Source organism: Camelina sativa, chromosome 15 (genome assembly GCF_000633955.1).
Source record: "Camelina sativa cultivar DH55 chromosome 15, Cs, whole genome shotgun sequence".
Classification (NCBI taxonomy): Eukaryota; Viridiplantae; Streptophyta; class Magnoliopsida; order Brassicales; family Brassicaceae; genus Camelina; species Camelina sativa.
The window spans coordinates 16819843-16832975 of record NC_025699.1 but is presented as its reverse complement, the minus strand read 5'-3'; the positions used below and the strand labels follow the sequence as shown (position 1 = coordinate 16832975).

Below are 13133 nucleotides of genomic sequence, written 5' to 3'. Positions count from 1 at the left end.
CTATAAATTATGCATTAACTTTATTTCTCCACTAAGTTGTATTAATCAATTGTATTAAAACAAAACAATAAATTAGAATTGTAACTCTCATTTTTCTAAATGTAATTTTTCATCATTTCTCTTCCTATAAATACTCATTATCTTATTCTCTTAGTATATCACTCTTTCATTCTCTCATCTTCTTCCACTACTCTCAAATCTCTTTTTTGTTATTGTTGTTGTATGGGTTATAAAAAATCAAATCAAATATCATAGTAAAAGCTTAGTTTTAGAGTTTGTATGATATGTATATCTTATATATTTATTTTAATCTTTTAAAATGTTTATCTCCATTTTCTATTTTATATTAACATCTTATAAGTCATTATTTTCATATTTCCTTACAATATTCACCACACAATAACATCATAAAGTTGAAATGATCCATATGTAATTATCTTTTATGTCTCTGGTTATCTCACATATTCATGTATCATTTTAAATAATTTATAAAGATCAATATAATATTTAAAGATCAATATAATTATCCATTTATCCATTTATAAAGACTATTTTGTTTTGTGATCCAATTGTTAAATCTGCAGAGATCAATATAATATATATATATATATATATATTTTTTTTTTTTATGATTTGAGGTTTTTGAAAACAAAAAGAACATAATTAAACAATTGGTTTTTTGTGTCTTTAATCAAAATAAAAAATGATCCAAAAAACAAAACATATTCAACTGGAACTTAAATATAAAAATAAAATATAATTTTAAAAATATCATTTCACTAAATTCTCTAAAGATGAAACCATTAGTATGAAATCTAGCATTATAAATTAAATTGATGAGTGAAAACCAAAAAAATATAAGTTATCCTTGGGATTTTAAAAATTATTGAGATTGAAGAATTCATATAATTTTATAAGAAAACTAATTTAGTTTGTCACTTAAAAAGTAATATTTTTTATTTTGAAATATTATGTGTAAGTGTTGAGTTTATATCAACAAACAACCAAATCATGTGAATTTTGATTCAGCCACTTGGTATTCCTTTTATTTTAGGTTATAAAAAATTAAAATATTTATTTATAATTAAAGACATGTAACTCCATTTAACTCAAATGTAACTCCTATCCAATAATTGTACATTAATTCATTCCTCCTACTAACTTATTATCTTTCAAGAGAAATTATTTTTTGTTAAATTTTAATATTTTTTATTTATTTTGGTTGGCTAAACTTATATTCATATTTTGGTTGGCTAAATTAATATATTTCTCATGTAAAATTATTGTTTATAATATATTTCTCATTTCAAAGTTTAAAGCAATATATCATATATATATAAATAAGGTTTTGGTCTCTCCTTATTGGTTGATTTTCATTTAATGTTTTCTAATTTTTTTTTTTTTTTTTTTTCTAATTGCTTTAAACAATATTTAAGACCCAATAAACACAATACATTTAACTCACACATTAAAATAAAATTATAACTGAAAATAAAATAAATTATGCATTAATCATATTCTACCACTCAATTTTATTCAAACACAATAAATTACTATTGTAACTCCATAGTTCTAAATGTAACTTCCATCATTTCTTATCATATAAATAAGCATTCTCTCAATCTATCATTCTCTCATATTGACATTCTTTTACTATCTCATTTTCACATTCTCTCATTCTCTTCTACAATACCTCAAATCATTTTTCGTTTTTTTTTGTTATTTTTGATTTCTTATTTTTGTTGTATGGGTTGTAAAAAAAAAGGAAATATCATTGTAAATTGTTAATGCTAAATTTTAATTTTAGAGACTACATGATATATATTTTACATTGTTCTTATTTTAAAAGATTTATCTCCTTTATCTAATTTGGATTATTATCTTATAAGTAATCATTCTCTCTTCCTCTCCCACCAATATCAAATGTTGTTATATCTCATATGTGTTGTAAGAGTTTGATTCTATATTTTAATTTAGAAAGTATTATATATATATATATATATATATATATATTACATTGTTCTATTTTTTAAAGATTCATCTCCATTATCTAATTTGGATTACCATCTTATAGTAAACATTCTCTCCTCCTCTCCTACCAATATCAAATGTTGTTATATCTCATATGTGTTGTAACTTGTAAGAGTTTGATTCTATATTTTAATGTAGAAAGTATTATATATATTTAACATTGTTTTCAATTTTTATTTTATTTATATAAAAAAATATTTCTTTTATATTTCTTGCCTTTCTAATCTATTCATATTTATTTTTTAAATTTGCATAGTTAAATTTAAATTCACATATGTTGGTTTTAACAAAACAATCAACTTTATTTGAGAATTAGATGTTCCTATTCATTTTTAAACGATCAATGTGTAACATATAAGCATTTTGTCTTGCAATCACAAGTTCCATTTCCATTGCTTAACTCCATGGTTAAACTATAATATATGTTGTCCTATTTGTAGGAATAACAACATACTTATTTAATTTATTTAAAAGAGCAGATGATTAAACGAAATAAACATTTCTCCAAATTTTATAATTCAATCAGTGAGTGTACTTATTACTTTGAAAAACTTTTACATTGAAGTTCATAAAATCATATAAGAAAACTAAAATACTATATCACTTCAAATTTGGAAGGAAACACTTGGTATTCCTTTTAAAAAAAGTCAAGACACATATAAAAATTTATTAATATTTAACTCACTTTAAAGACATTAAAGGTCATTTAACTCAAAAATAACTTCTATCCAATAATTTCATACATTCCTCCCACAAATAAAAAAATATATATATATATATGTTCAAGATTGTATTTAAATATTACATAATTTTTTAGTTAGCTAAATTTATAGTCACATATATACAATATATATACATAAGAATTTATATTACTTATTAACACCATAATTCGACCCATTATTTGCTTAACTCAATATTGGTTTCAAAGCCAACTAAAGAAAAACAGAAACGATCTTATTGATATTAGACCAAAACATGGGCATACAAACATAATCACTTACACGGAAGATATTTTAAAAAAATAACTTATTATTGCAACATCAACGTATGAAGGGTTTACATAAGCAGTTAATTAGAAAATCTATAATACAATAAATGTATTGGAAACAATATCAGTCAATGATAAGATTAGATCCTCAAAAGCAAGAAACAACATCTTCATAATTCATAAAAAGTAAACGCCACAATTATACACATCTGAACGAAATGGTATAAACATATAGTATATAAATAAAAGTGACGGCAAAGCCCATATATGCCTAATTAAAACGAAATAATACAAAAGAGAAAACGAAAAAGACCCAAAAAAAAACAAGAAAATGCCAACTACACCACAACCCACGCGTTGCGTGGGGAAGCACCTAGTTTCAATAAAGCTACTCCTTCTTGTAAAATTGAATGGCAATTTGAGTAAATAGAAGGAGGATTTCGGACATTTTCCCAAACGTACTTCTCTTTTAATTATATAGAGATTTCGAGTGAAAATTTTATGGTAATGATTTAACGGTATAATATAAAAGTCATAAATAATGACTAAAATGAATTAACCAAATTAGTTAAATAAAATATTTGTTGTATATATAAAAATGAAAAATTGATTTAGTGACAATAAGAAAATAATGTTAAAGATATATAAATATAGGTTAATTCAGATAATCAAATTTGAAAAATATTCACATAAAAGAAATTTAAATTATTATTTTATCAAAATTTATAAAAATTAATAAGAGAATCAAGAAGAAAGAGCTCATAGCTGCAACCAACCAAATTGACTAAAAGGTAAATCTATGAAAAATTAGAAATCACAATTAATTAATACTTGAAAGAGATGATCGATACAGGTTAGATAGAAAACGACACCAAACAAAGGTTAGATGGATGAATCAATAAATAAAACAATCTAAATTTTTTAACAAAGAAGAGTGAATCAATTTGTCAAAAAAAAAAAGAGTGAATCAATGTTGCTTAATAAATTGAAAGAAAATAATACTCAGAATTAAAATTTGGAGGTGTTAAACAATACTCAAAGAACAAAAACTCTTTTCAAGGTCCGTAAATATATATATATATATATATATATATATATATATATATATATATATACAAAGAGGTGTGAAACAAAAATGTGCGAAAACTAACAAATGTGAACATTGAAAGTTGGGAGCACGACGAAGAAACACAATTGTTGGATCAAAATATTGCAACTTTTAAGATCATTAACAAATCTAAATAGTTAGATGAGATAATAAAAACAATCTTATCTGTTATATTCAAATTGACCCCTAAAAGTGAGTTTGCTATAATATATAAACATATAAATCTATGATTTTATTTATTAACTTGTAAGTTTAAAAAATACTCAGAAAACAATAAATTCGAAAATTGTTTTTGTATTTTATAAAAGTTTATCTAAATAAACAAAGATGTGTAAAATATAAAAGTGTTAAACATAGAGGTTTGAATAAACGTAGAAAAATTAATAGGTGGGATTTTTGAAAGATGGGGGTACGACGAAGAGATGCAAAATATGAAACTAAAGACGTGTGAAACAAAAAGGTGTGAGACAAAATGTGTTAAAACTAACAAGTGCAAACATTGAAATCAAGGGGTACGACGAAGAAACACAATTGTTGGATCAAAACACTGCAACTTTATATAAACAAAGAGGTGTAAAACAAAAAGGTGTGAAAACTAATAGGTGCCTACATGGAAAGTTGGGGGTGGAACGAAGAAACACAATTGTTGGATCGAGTCTTTGCAACTTTTGAGATCATTAACAAAGGGTGAGATTTTTAATAATACTTAAAGAAATCAAAATCCATAAAAATCTGTATATATATAAAAACAAAAAGGTGTGAAAACAAAGAGGTTTGAAACAAAAAGGTGTGAAACAAAAAGGTGCGAAAACTAACAAGTGCAACCATTGAAAGCTAGGGATAAGACGAAGAAACACAATTGTTGGATTAAAACATTGCAACTTTACATAAACAAAACAGGTGTAAAACAAAAGGGTGTGAAAACTAACGGATGCCAACATAGAAAACTGGGGGTGCAATGAAGAAACACAATTGTTGGACAAAAACTTTGCAACTTTTGAGATTATTAACAAAGGGTGAGATCATTAATAATACTCAAAGAACAAAAGCTCTTTTCAAAGTCCATAAAAATATGTATATATATAAAAACAAAGTGTGTGAAAACAAAGAGGTGTGAAACAAAAAAGTGTGAAACAAAAAGATAGGAAAACTAACAATTGCAACCATTGAAAGCTAGGGGTACGACGAAGAAACACAATTGTTGGATCAAAACATTGCAACTTTATATAAACAAAGAGGTGTAAAACAAAAGGGTATAAAAACTAACGGATGTCAACATGGAAAGTTGGGGGTGCAACGAAGAAATACAATTGTTGGACCGAAACTTTGCAACTTTTGAGATCATTAACAAAGAGTGAGATCATTAATAATATTCAAAGAACAAAAACTCTTTTCAAAGTCCATAAAAATCTGTATATATGTAAAAGCAAAGAGTGTGAAAACGAAGAGGTGTAAAACAAATAGGTGCGAAAACTAACAAGTGCAACCATTGAAAGCTAGGGGTATGACAAAGAAACATAATTGTTGGATCAAAACATTGCAACTTTATATAAACAAAGATGTGTAAAACAAAAGTGGTGTGGAAACTAACGGGTGCCAACATGGAAAGCTGGAGGTGCAACGAAGAAACACAATTGTTGGACTGAAACTTTCCAACTTTTGAGATCATTAACAAAGCGTGAGATCATTAGTAATATTCAAAGAACAAAAACTCTTTTCAAATCCATAAAAATCTGTATATATATATATAAAAAAAGAAGTGTGAAAACATAGAGCTGTGAAACAAAAAAGTGTAAAAATTAATATGTCCGATTTTTAAAAGATGGGGGTACGACGAAAAAACACGATTATTGAAAAAACAAAACTTGCAACTGTTGGGATCATTAATAATTCTAAACCGTTAGATGAGATAATAGAAACAATCTCATCCGTTAGGTTAAAGTTTAAATCCAAAAGTGGGTTTGCTATTATATATAGATATAATGTTTTAATACGGTTTATACTAGAATAGAGCACATGTTGAAATTTCTTTTGTTTATTTTGTAATTTTCAAAACATCATATATGTGATTATTTTATTTTTAAATATTTTTTGTTTTGTGGAAAAAAAAAAAAAATTTGGATGTAACACTATGTCATGAAATCATATGCTGAATATGACTTATGAAAATATATATATTTTATAAAGTCTATTCTAGTAGATCTAGATTTTTACCGCGATATATCGCGAGTTAAGTTGTGTGATAAAAAAAATGTTTGTTAATTTTATTTGATTTGTTTACTGTTTAAATTATTTTTTTATCAACCAAACATATAACTAGAAAATGACTCCGAAGTTGGTTGCCGAAACAGGAGGATAAAAGTTTACAAAGAAAGTTTCAAAAATTAGAGACAATCACATTTGCCATTATTGCAGATTCCAGCTCCCTTGGGACATCTTAGGTTACAATCAACATCTCTTTTGCAAGGTGGGGCTTGCATGAAGGTCCTGGTGGTGCCGATGTAGTTTGAACTTCCGGTGACAACTTCGAATTTCTTGTCAGCTCTTGTTAGTTCCCTTGCGTCTAATCCAGTATCTATTCATTCATCATTCGTAAGGGTTTAAACTTTCTCTCTAGTAATAATATTTGTGCCTCTAAAGCTATAGAGTAATTCAAATGATAAACCAATTAAGGTAACATGTTTTAAAAGAAGTATATGCTAAAAAAAAAAAAAAAAAGGTATATGTTTTCTCAGACCAAATGACTCAAGCCCATTAAATTCAAACAAGATATCAATGCAATATCGATCATTACTATGATTTCACCCGCGATACACCGCAGGACTAAACATTTTAAAATTCTCAAATGATAAACCAATTAAGGTAACATGTTTTAAAATTGTTTTCTCAGACCAAATGACTCAAGCCCATTAAATTAAATGAATCGACAAGTAGAAATCTCTTAGTTACGGTTTTTAATTAATGATAAATTAGTTGAAGGTTAAAAATGGATCCATCCATAGTTGAAATTATTTTTTCTGAAAATTCCTCAAAAAAACATATAAGTTGCATATTGAAAAAGTTTTTGTTTTGGTCGAAAAGATTAAATGTGCTTCTTCTTTTTTTTCTGTGGGAGTGGATTACGATCTTTATATTACTCCCTCTGTTTCATAAAAAGTGTCATTTTGACACATTTCACATAAATTAAAAAAGATACTAAAATATATATATATATATATCTTTATTTAATAAGTGTTTAATGAGTTAATTTAGTTATAGATTAAGGGCAAAACTAGGAAATATATTGTAATAGAAATATAAAATAATGCATTGGAATTGTGGAATGACACTATTTGTGAAACAAATAAACATCTCTAGAATAGCACACTCTTTGTGAAACAGTGGGATTATAACACTTACCAGATATGATAACCAAAATGAAAATCAAGAGTGAAAGCTTGAAAGAAATGTTCATCATTTTAAAATTTTTGAAATTTGAATTAAACAATTTTAGTCTTGTGAAAGGTTGATCTTTCCTTGTCCTTCATTCACATATATACACAAGCAAGTCTAGGCATGTCAAAGGATTTGAGAATTAATACATACCAAATGTTAGGGGTGACAATCTATTAGTATTACTTGAGAATCAATGTTACATTAATTTATATGAAAACATTATAATTTTTTACTGATATGTTAATGTCTTTGGATTTTAACTTTTAAAAAATAAGTTTATAAAGTGCACTTATAATCATAAATTAAGCGTATTCAATTAATAAAAACCAGCATAAATAGTTATGAATTCTACATTTAATAGTCAATCACAATTAAAAAGAGATTTGATATAAATGGTATCAAATTATATAATATTAAATTATTGTATTCATCTTTGTTTGATCCTATTTTTATTAAAAGAATAGAGTAATATAAATCACAACAGAAAACCGTAGATTTTTTTCTCTTTATGTCATCAATATATATTAAAATAAAGTTATTGTGCTTATGTGTCAAACTCACAATTTTAATGCATTGACTAATAATAACTCCATCATAATTACTAATTAAAATCCCGAATTAACCGAACCCACAAACCATCATCATACCAATAAAGTAGCAATTGCCAAGTTTTTAGTATTGGAGGAACACACAAACATAAAACCTGGTGAGAACAAACTTGGTCGTCTCGGAGAAATCGAAATCGAAGAAGAAGAAGTGAAGAACTCTAAAACGAAAAGAAATGGAGATTTTAGAAGAAACATTGGTCAACGTCTTGGTGCGGTGTTCACTGAAGGACATCGCGAGATTCAGATCAGTGAGCAAAGAATGGAAATCTCTCATCGATTCAGACTTCTTCAGAGATCTCTACATCTCTCTCAACTCATCTTCGTCAACCTCATGGTCCATCATCCAAACCAACCCTCACAAGCTAACTCTTGAAATCGTCGGCCACCATGGATGCGAAAGATGGGGACTTTCTCGTTCTCCAGGATCTCTAGTAAGTTTCTTTGCCGAGACGACGATCACTAAACTAAATGTGTTGGCTTGTACAGATGGGTTGGTCACGATTTGTGCAGAGTCTAGTGATGGGTCTCCTATGTATTACATTGGGAACCCTTTGTTGCAGGAATGGTTTCGACTCCCTCAACCTCCGTTCCGTAATTTTGAGAGATTGCGGAAGAACGAGCGGTTTAGTGAGAGTGGGTTGGTTACAAAGATGGAGAATGGTGTGGTTGTGAGTTACAAGGTTGTGTGGTTGTTGACTCATGAAGGTAAGGTCCAGTTTATGATCTACTCATCTGATACAGGGATGTGGTGGAGACAATTTGTACCTTGTCTTCATACTGCTACGTGGTCTGGTCAGGACAAGTCGATTGCTTTGAACGGGTTTCTTCATTGGCTTTCTAATCTCACCAGTTCTATTATCGCCTACGATTTCTTTGGGGGTCATAATGGTGTTCATGGTGGTTGTCATATCGTACCTTTCCCTGGAAAAGATGATGAGTTACGGCGTTTTAGGAGAAGCTTTACAACCTCGGAAGGGTCCATTGTGTATTTCAACGAGTTCCGTGTGAATGGAAACCGCACGTTACGGGTTTGGAGGCTGGTCAAGTACACTGATATTGGTCCTGAGGACCAATGGCAGCTCTGTTGGGAAGTTAGCTTGGAGTCTTTGATCGAGTTAGGTATTGATTATTTCCCTGTGGTGATGCATCCTTTGAAATCTGAGATCGTCTACTTGTGGAGCAGGAGCAACAATGGTCTGATCCTTTTTAACTTGAGGACAAAAGTGTTTAGTCTTCACAAGGAAACTGAAGATGTTCGTAAGTGTATGGATGGTTGCGTCTTGAGTTTTAACCAGTGCGGCGAGTATATGAGGAACATCTATAGTTACTTTCTCTCATCAGTTCAAACTGGTCCTAACCATCTCTACTTTTCACAGTATGTTGTCCCACTTTGGCTGCACCATCTCCCTCGTTCGAATCCTACTTAGTGTATACTATGTTTCAAGTTTCATTCTGATTAGCGACAATGAGTTTATTTTAAGAGGAAAGAACAGACATGTGGGAGGTAAACTTGCAGAGGACGACTGAAGGAAGTAGAGAAGAAGCTGGTGACCGAATTGTAGCTGACTATGGGCGTGATGTTATTGTGTGTTAGGCTGTTAGCTGTTAATAGAAGTTGAGTTGAAGCTCTAGAGAAATCTTCCTTCATTTCATTATATCATTACAAGGATAAATTCATAGATTATACATTTCATTCTTATCACAATCCCAAAGTCTAATGGTTGAAAAATGCAAATTTCATATCATTGATAGGTAAACACACAAAACACAATCATCCAACTAAAGATCAACCACAATCATCTTCATCTTATAGTCGCCACTAAATACCACAAAACAGCCATTTTCCCCACCTTAAGCAGCCAATTTAATACGAATAAAGGGTTCAGTACTGAGAGGTTGAAGGAAGATAGAATAAGCCAATTACCAGATCCTTTGTTAAGTCAAAATACTTAATCATCTTCCCACAGAGGAAGCTGTGAAGACAAGTGTTTTATCTACCACATGGAGGACTCTCTGGCTTTTGGTTCCTCGTTTGAAACTGGACTTTAAGAAATTCCCAAGTTTCAATGCCTTTTTGAGGTTTGGTAACTGGTTTTTCGATTCCGATAGGGTTACATGCATAGAGAAACTCAGGTTATATATAGATGGCAATGATGCATCATCCTATCTCACATCATGGATCGGTGCCTCGGTTAAGCGTAAGGTTCAGCGTCTTTTGGTTGATCACGTTACTCGAGATGCTTATTCTCATCATTCTCATGAGATGCCACTTAGTCTCTATGTTTGTGAGTCACTGGTGTGTCTAAGGCTCTATAGGCTGAATTTGGCTGCTCCTGAGCTTGTTTCTTTACCTTGTCTAAAGATCCTCCGTTTAAGAGATGTTGTGTTTACCAATGAGACCACTTATGAGAGACTTGTCTCGTCCTGCCCTGTGCTGGAATACTTAAAGGTTGACGTTGTATGGAATGATGAAAACGTATATCGGGTTCATTCTCGGTCACTGAAGAGGTTCCGTTTAACACGACGACCTTCTTCTCTCTGGGATCTCCGGATTGAGTATTGTGATCCAGGAGTTGTGATTGATGCTCCTCTGCTGTGCTCTTTGAGAATCTTTGATACCATATCAGAAAGCTATACATTTAGCGATCTGGAGAGTCCAATGACAAGTTTGATTTATCGATCCTTTGTGGTACGGGCCAAGCAAAGACAAAAGTCATCCACAAGTGTCTCACTTTGATTTCGAGGATCAGGATTTTGACAATATGTTCACAAACTTTTGCGGTATATATACACAACATGTCAATGCATGCATGTTTTGGACATGCACATTTCTTTTTGTTCTTATAAAGTTTCTAACCCATATTTTTTTTGCTTTTTCAAAAAAAAAAAGAAAAAAGTTTCTAACCCATATTTTTTCTCTCTGGTTCTAGGTGATGATGAATCGATACTCAAAACCTAGTCCGCTACCTCAATTTAGTAAGTCTAAACATTACACAGTGTAATTTACACTCAACGCACCAGGTATTGAAGATCTTTTAATCTTTCTTAGGAGTTGCCCGAATCTGAAATCCCTCATCTTAGTGAAGGTATGCTAGCTATATAACCCCCCCCCCNATATATATAAGAAGTTTCTGTAAATTGCATCATTTTTTTTATTTGTTTTCCTCAATCTCATTATATTTCCACAGGGACGTATTGGTTGTTACAATCCTCTGTGTCCCAAGAGGGAGATGGAACGACTTAGCATTGCACCTGTGCCAGAGTGTTTGCTATCGTCGCTCGAGTTTGTTGAACTCAAATCCCCAATTTGTGGACTTTCTCCAGAGACAAAGCTAGTATGGTACTTGCTAGAGAACTCTGCAACCCTCAAGAAACTCACTCTACGTTTGAACTCTAGTAGTTCAACAAAAGATGACTTAGTCAAGATCCCAAGGGTTTCTACCGAATGTGAAGTCGTCTTTCTTTAATGGGTAGAGAGAGCCGAGAGAGAGAGAGAGAGAATATAATTGAGGTTTTATGTAAAAGACGAAGTGGATATGCATTTGTAGTTTCATACTTATATGGTTTGGTTTTAGGGAAAATGACACCCACACCCACTTTGGGTGTGAGTTGTGTCACCCACACTCACTTTCCACTCTCCTTATACTATCCCAAGTTTTTTGCTTATGTGTCCACATATTTTGGACGATTTTGCCCTTTTCCTCTTTCTCTCCTTCTTTTCTCTCTTTTTCTCTTCTTTTTAGTTGTTAACACTTTAACAAAGTAAAATATATTTATTTGTTATAATAAAACAAATTTTCTATTTATTTATATAAAATATATTATGATTATATATTTTCTACATTTTAAGATACATATTGCTATATTTTTTATGAATTTTTAGATTATACAGTATCCATCGGTCGTTGAACATTTGTTCAATTATAAGTGGATAATCAATTGCAGTATTGTTAATAGATAGTTACTTGTGTTTATTCATACAAAATATACATACATAAATTTGGTTAGATCTTTATCCATAGCATATTATCCATAACACAACATAGACCAAATAAGTACAAAACCCTTTAATTCTAAATTTTAAATCCTAGAACATAAACCCTTGAACCTAAAACCAAAACTATTCACTTTAAAAAACAAAGTTTAGTGGATAGAAAAACTATAGATAGGTCTCCATGAATTTACAAAGCATATCTAGACATTAAGCTGAAGAATAGCAGTTGAATGGTGGCTATGGATGTGATCATGTGGATATTTTTTTGTGGATACCAATGTAGACAGACCAAAGAATCATCATACAACATCCACACAATTAAATCCATAGACACCATGAGCTCCTTGCTTCATATTTTGTGTTGGTCCAGAAACATATACACTCATAAGTGGTTAATAAACAAAATAAAAATTAACAACATTGATTTATTTAGAACATTGAATATCAATCATGTGGATTAGTAGTTATGGATACTTATCTTATAATATCTTGCTCATTCTTTACATGAGCAGAAATTTGTCCAAGATAAATTAGCCACATAGATTTCTTTTAGCTAAATGTTTTTGTACTATTTTTCAGCTAGAAGTAGGTATATTAGAACTTAGAAGTGTCACTAGAAGCATACTACACAATAAACATGGTCATTATTAATCTCAAAGCCTATCCACCAAATTCTGACCACGTGGACAAGCAATCCAGATGAAATTTATTGACAAGTTTGTTGCATGTTCAAACATCACTATAGTTTAGCCACTTAGATGTCTTTTAGCCAAATGTTTTTGTACTATTTTTAAGCTAGAATTAGAGATATTAGAACTTAGAAGTGTCACTAGAAGCATACTACACAACAAACATGGTCATTATTAATCTCTAAGCCTATCCACCAAACTCTGACCACGTGGACAAGCAATTCAGATGAAATTTATTGACAAGTTTGTTGCATGTTCAAACATCACCATAGTTTAGGGT

At 30.1% G+C, this 13133-nt stretch overlaps 2 protein-coding genes and 1 long non-coding RNA gene across 3 annotated transcripts; 2 read left to right on the top strand and 1 right to left on the bottom strand.

Annotated features, from left to right (window-relative positions):
- Window positions 6445-7716, bottom strand: LOC104746997. The gene is made up of 2 exons (XR_761065.2): window positions 7527-7716; window positions 6445-6702 (listed from the first exon to the last, which is right to left on the bottom strand). It is a non-coding gene; the product is annotated as an uncharacterized LOC104746997 (long non-coding RNA).
- On the top strand, window positions 8232-10124 carry LOC104746996 (putative F-box protein At3g23950). The gene has a single exon (XM_019236985.1). The coding sequence runs from the start codon at window positions 8344-8346 to the stop codon at window positions 9595-9597; it is 1254 nt and encodes a 417-aa protein (XP_019092530.1). The 5' UTR covers window positions 8232-8343; the 3' UTR covers window positions 9598-10124.
- Window positions 9666-11848, top strand: LOC104748537 (putative F-box/FBD/LRR-repeat protein At2g05300). The gene is made up of 4 exons (XM_019236747.1): window positions 9666-9759; window positions 10111-10901; window positions 11176-11256; window positions 11359-11848. The coding sequence occupies exons 1-4, from the start codon at window positions 9666-9668 to the stop codon at window positions 11635-11637; spliced, it is 1245 nt and encodes a 414-aa protein (XP_019092292.1). The 3' UTR covers window positions 11638-11848.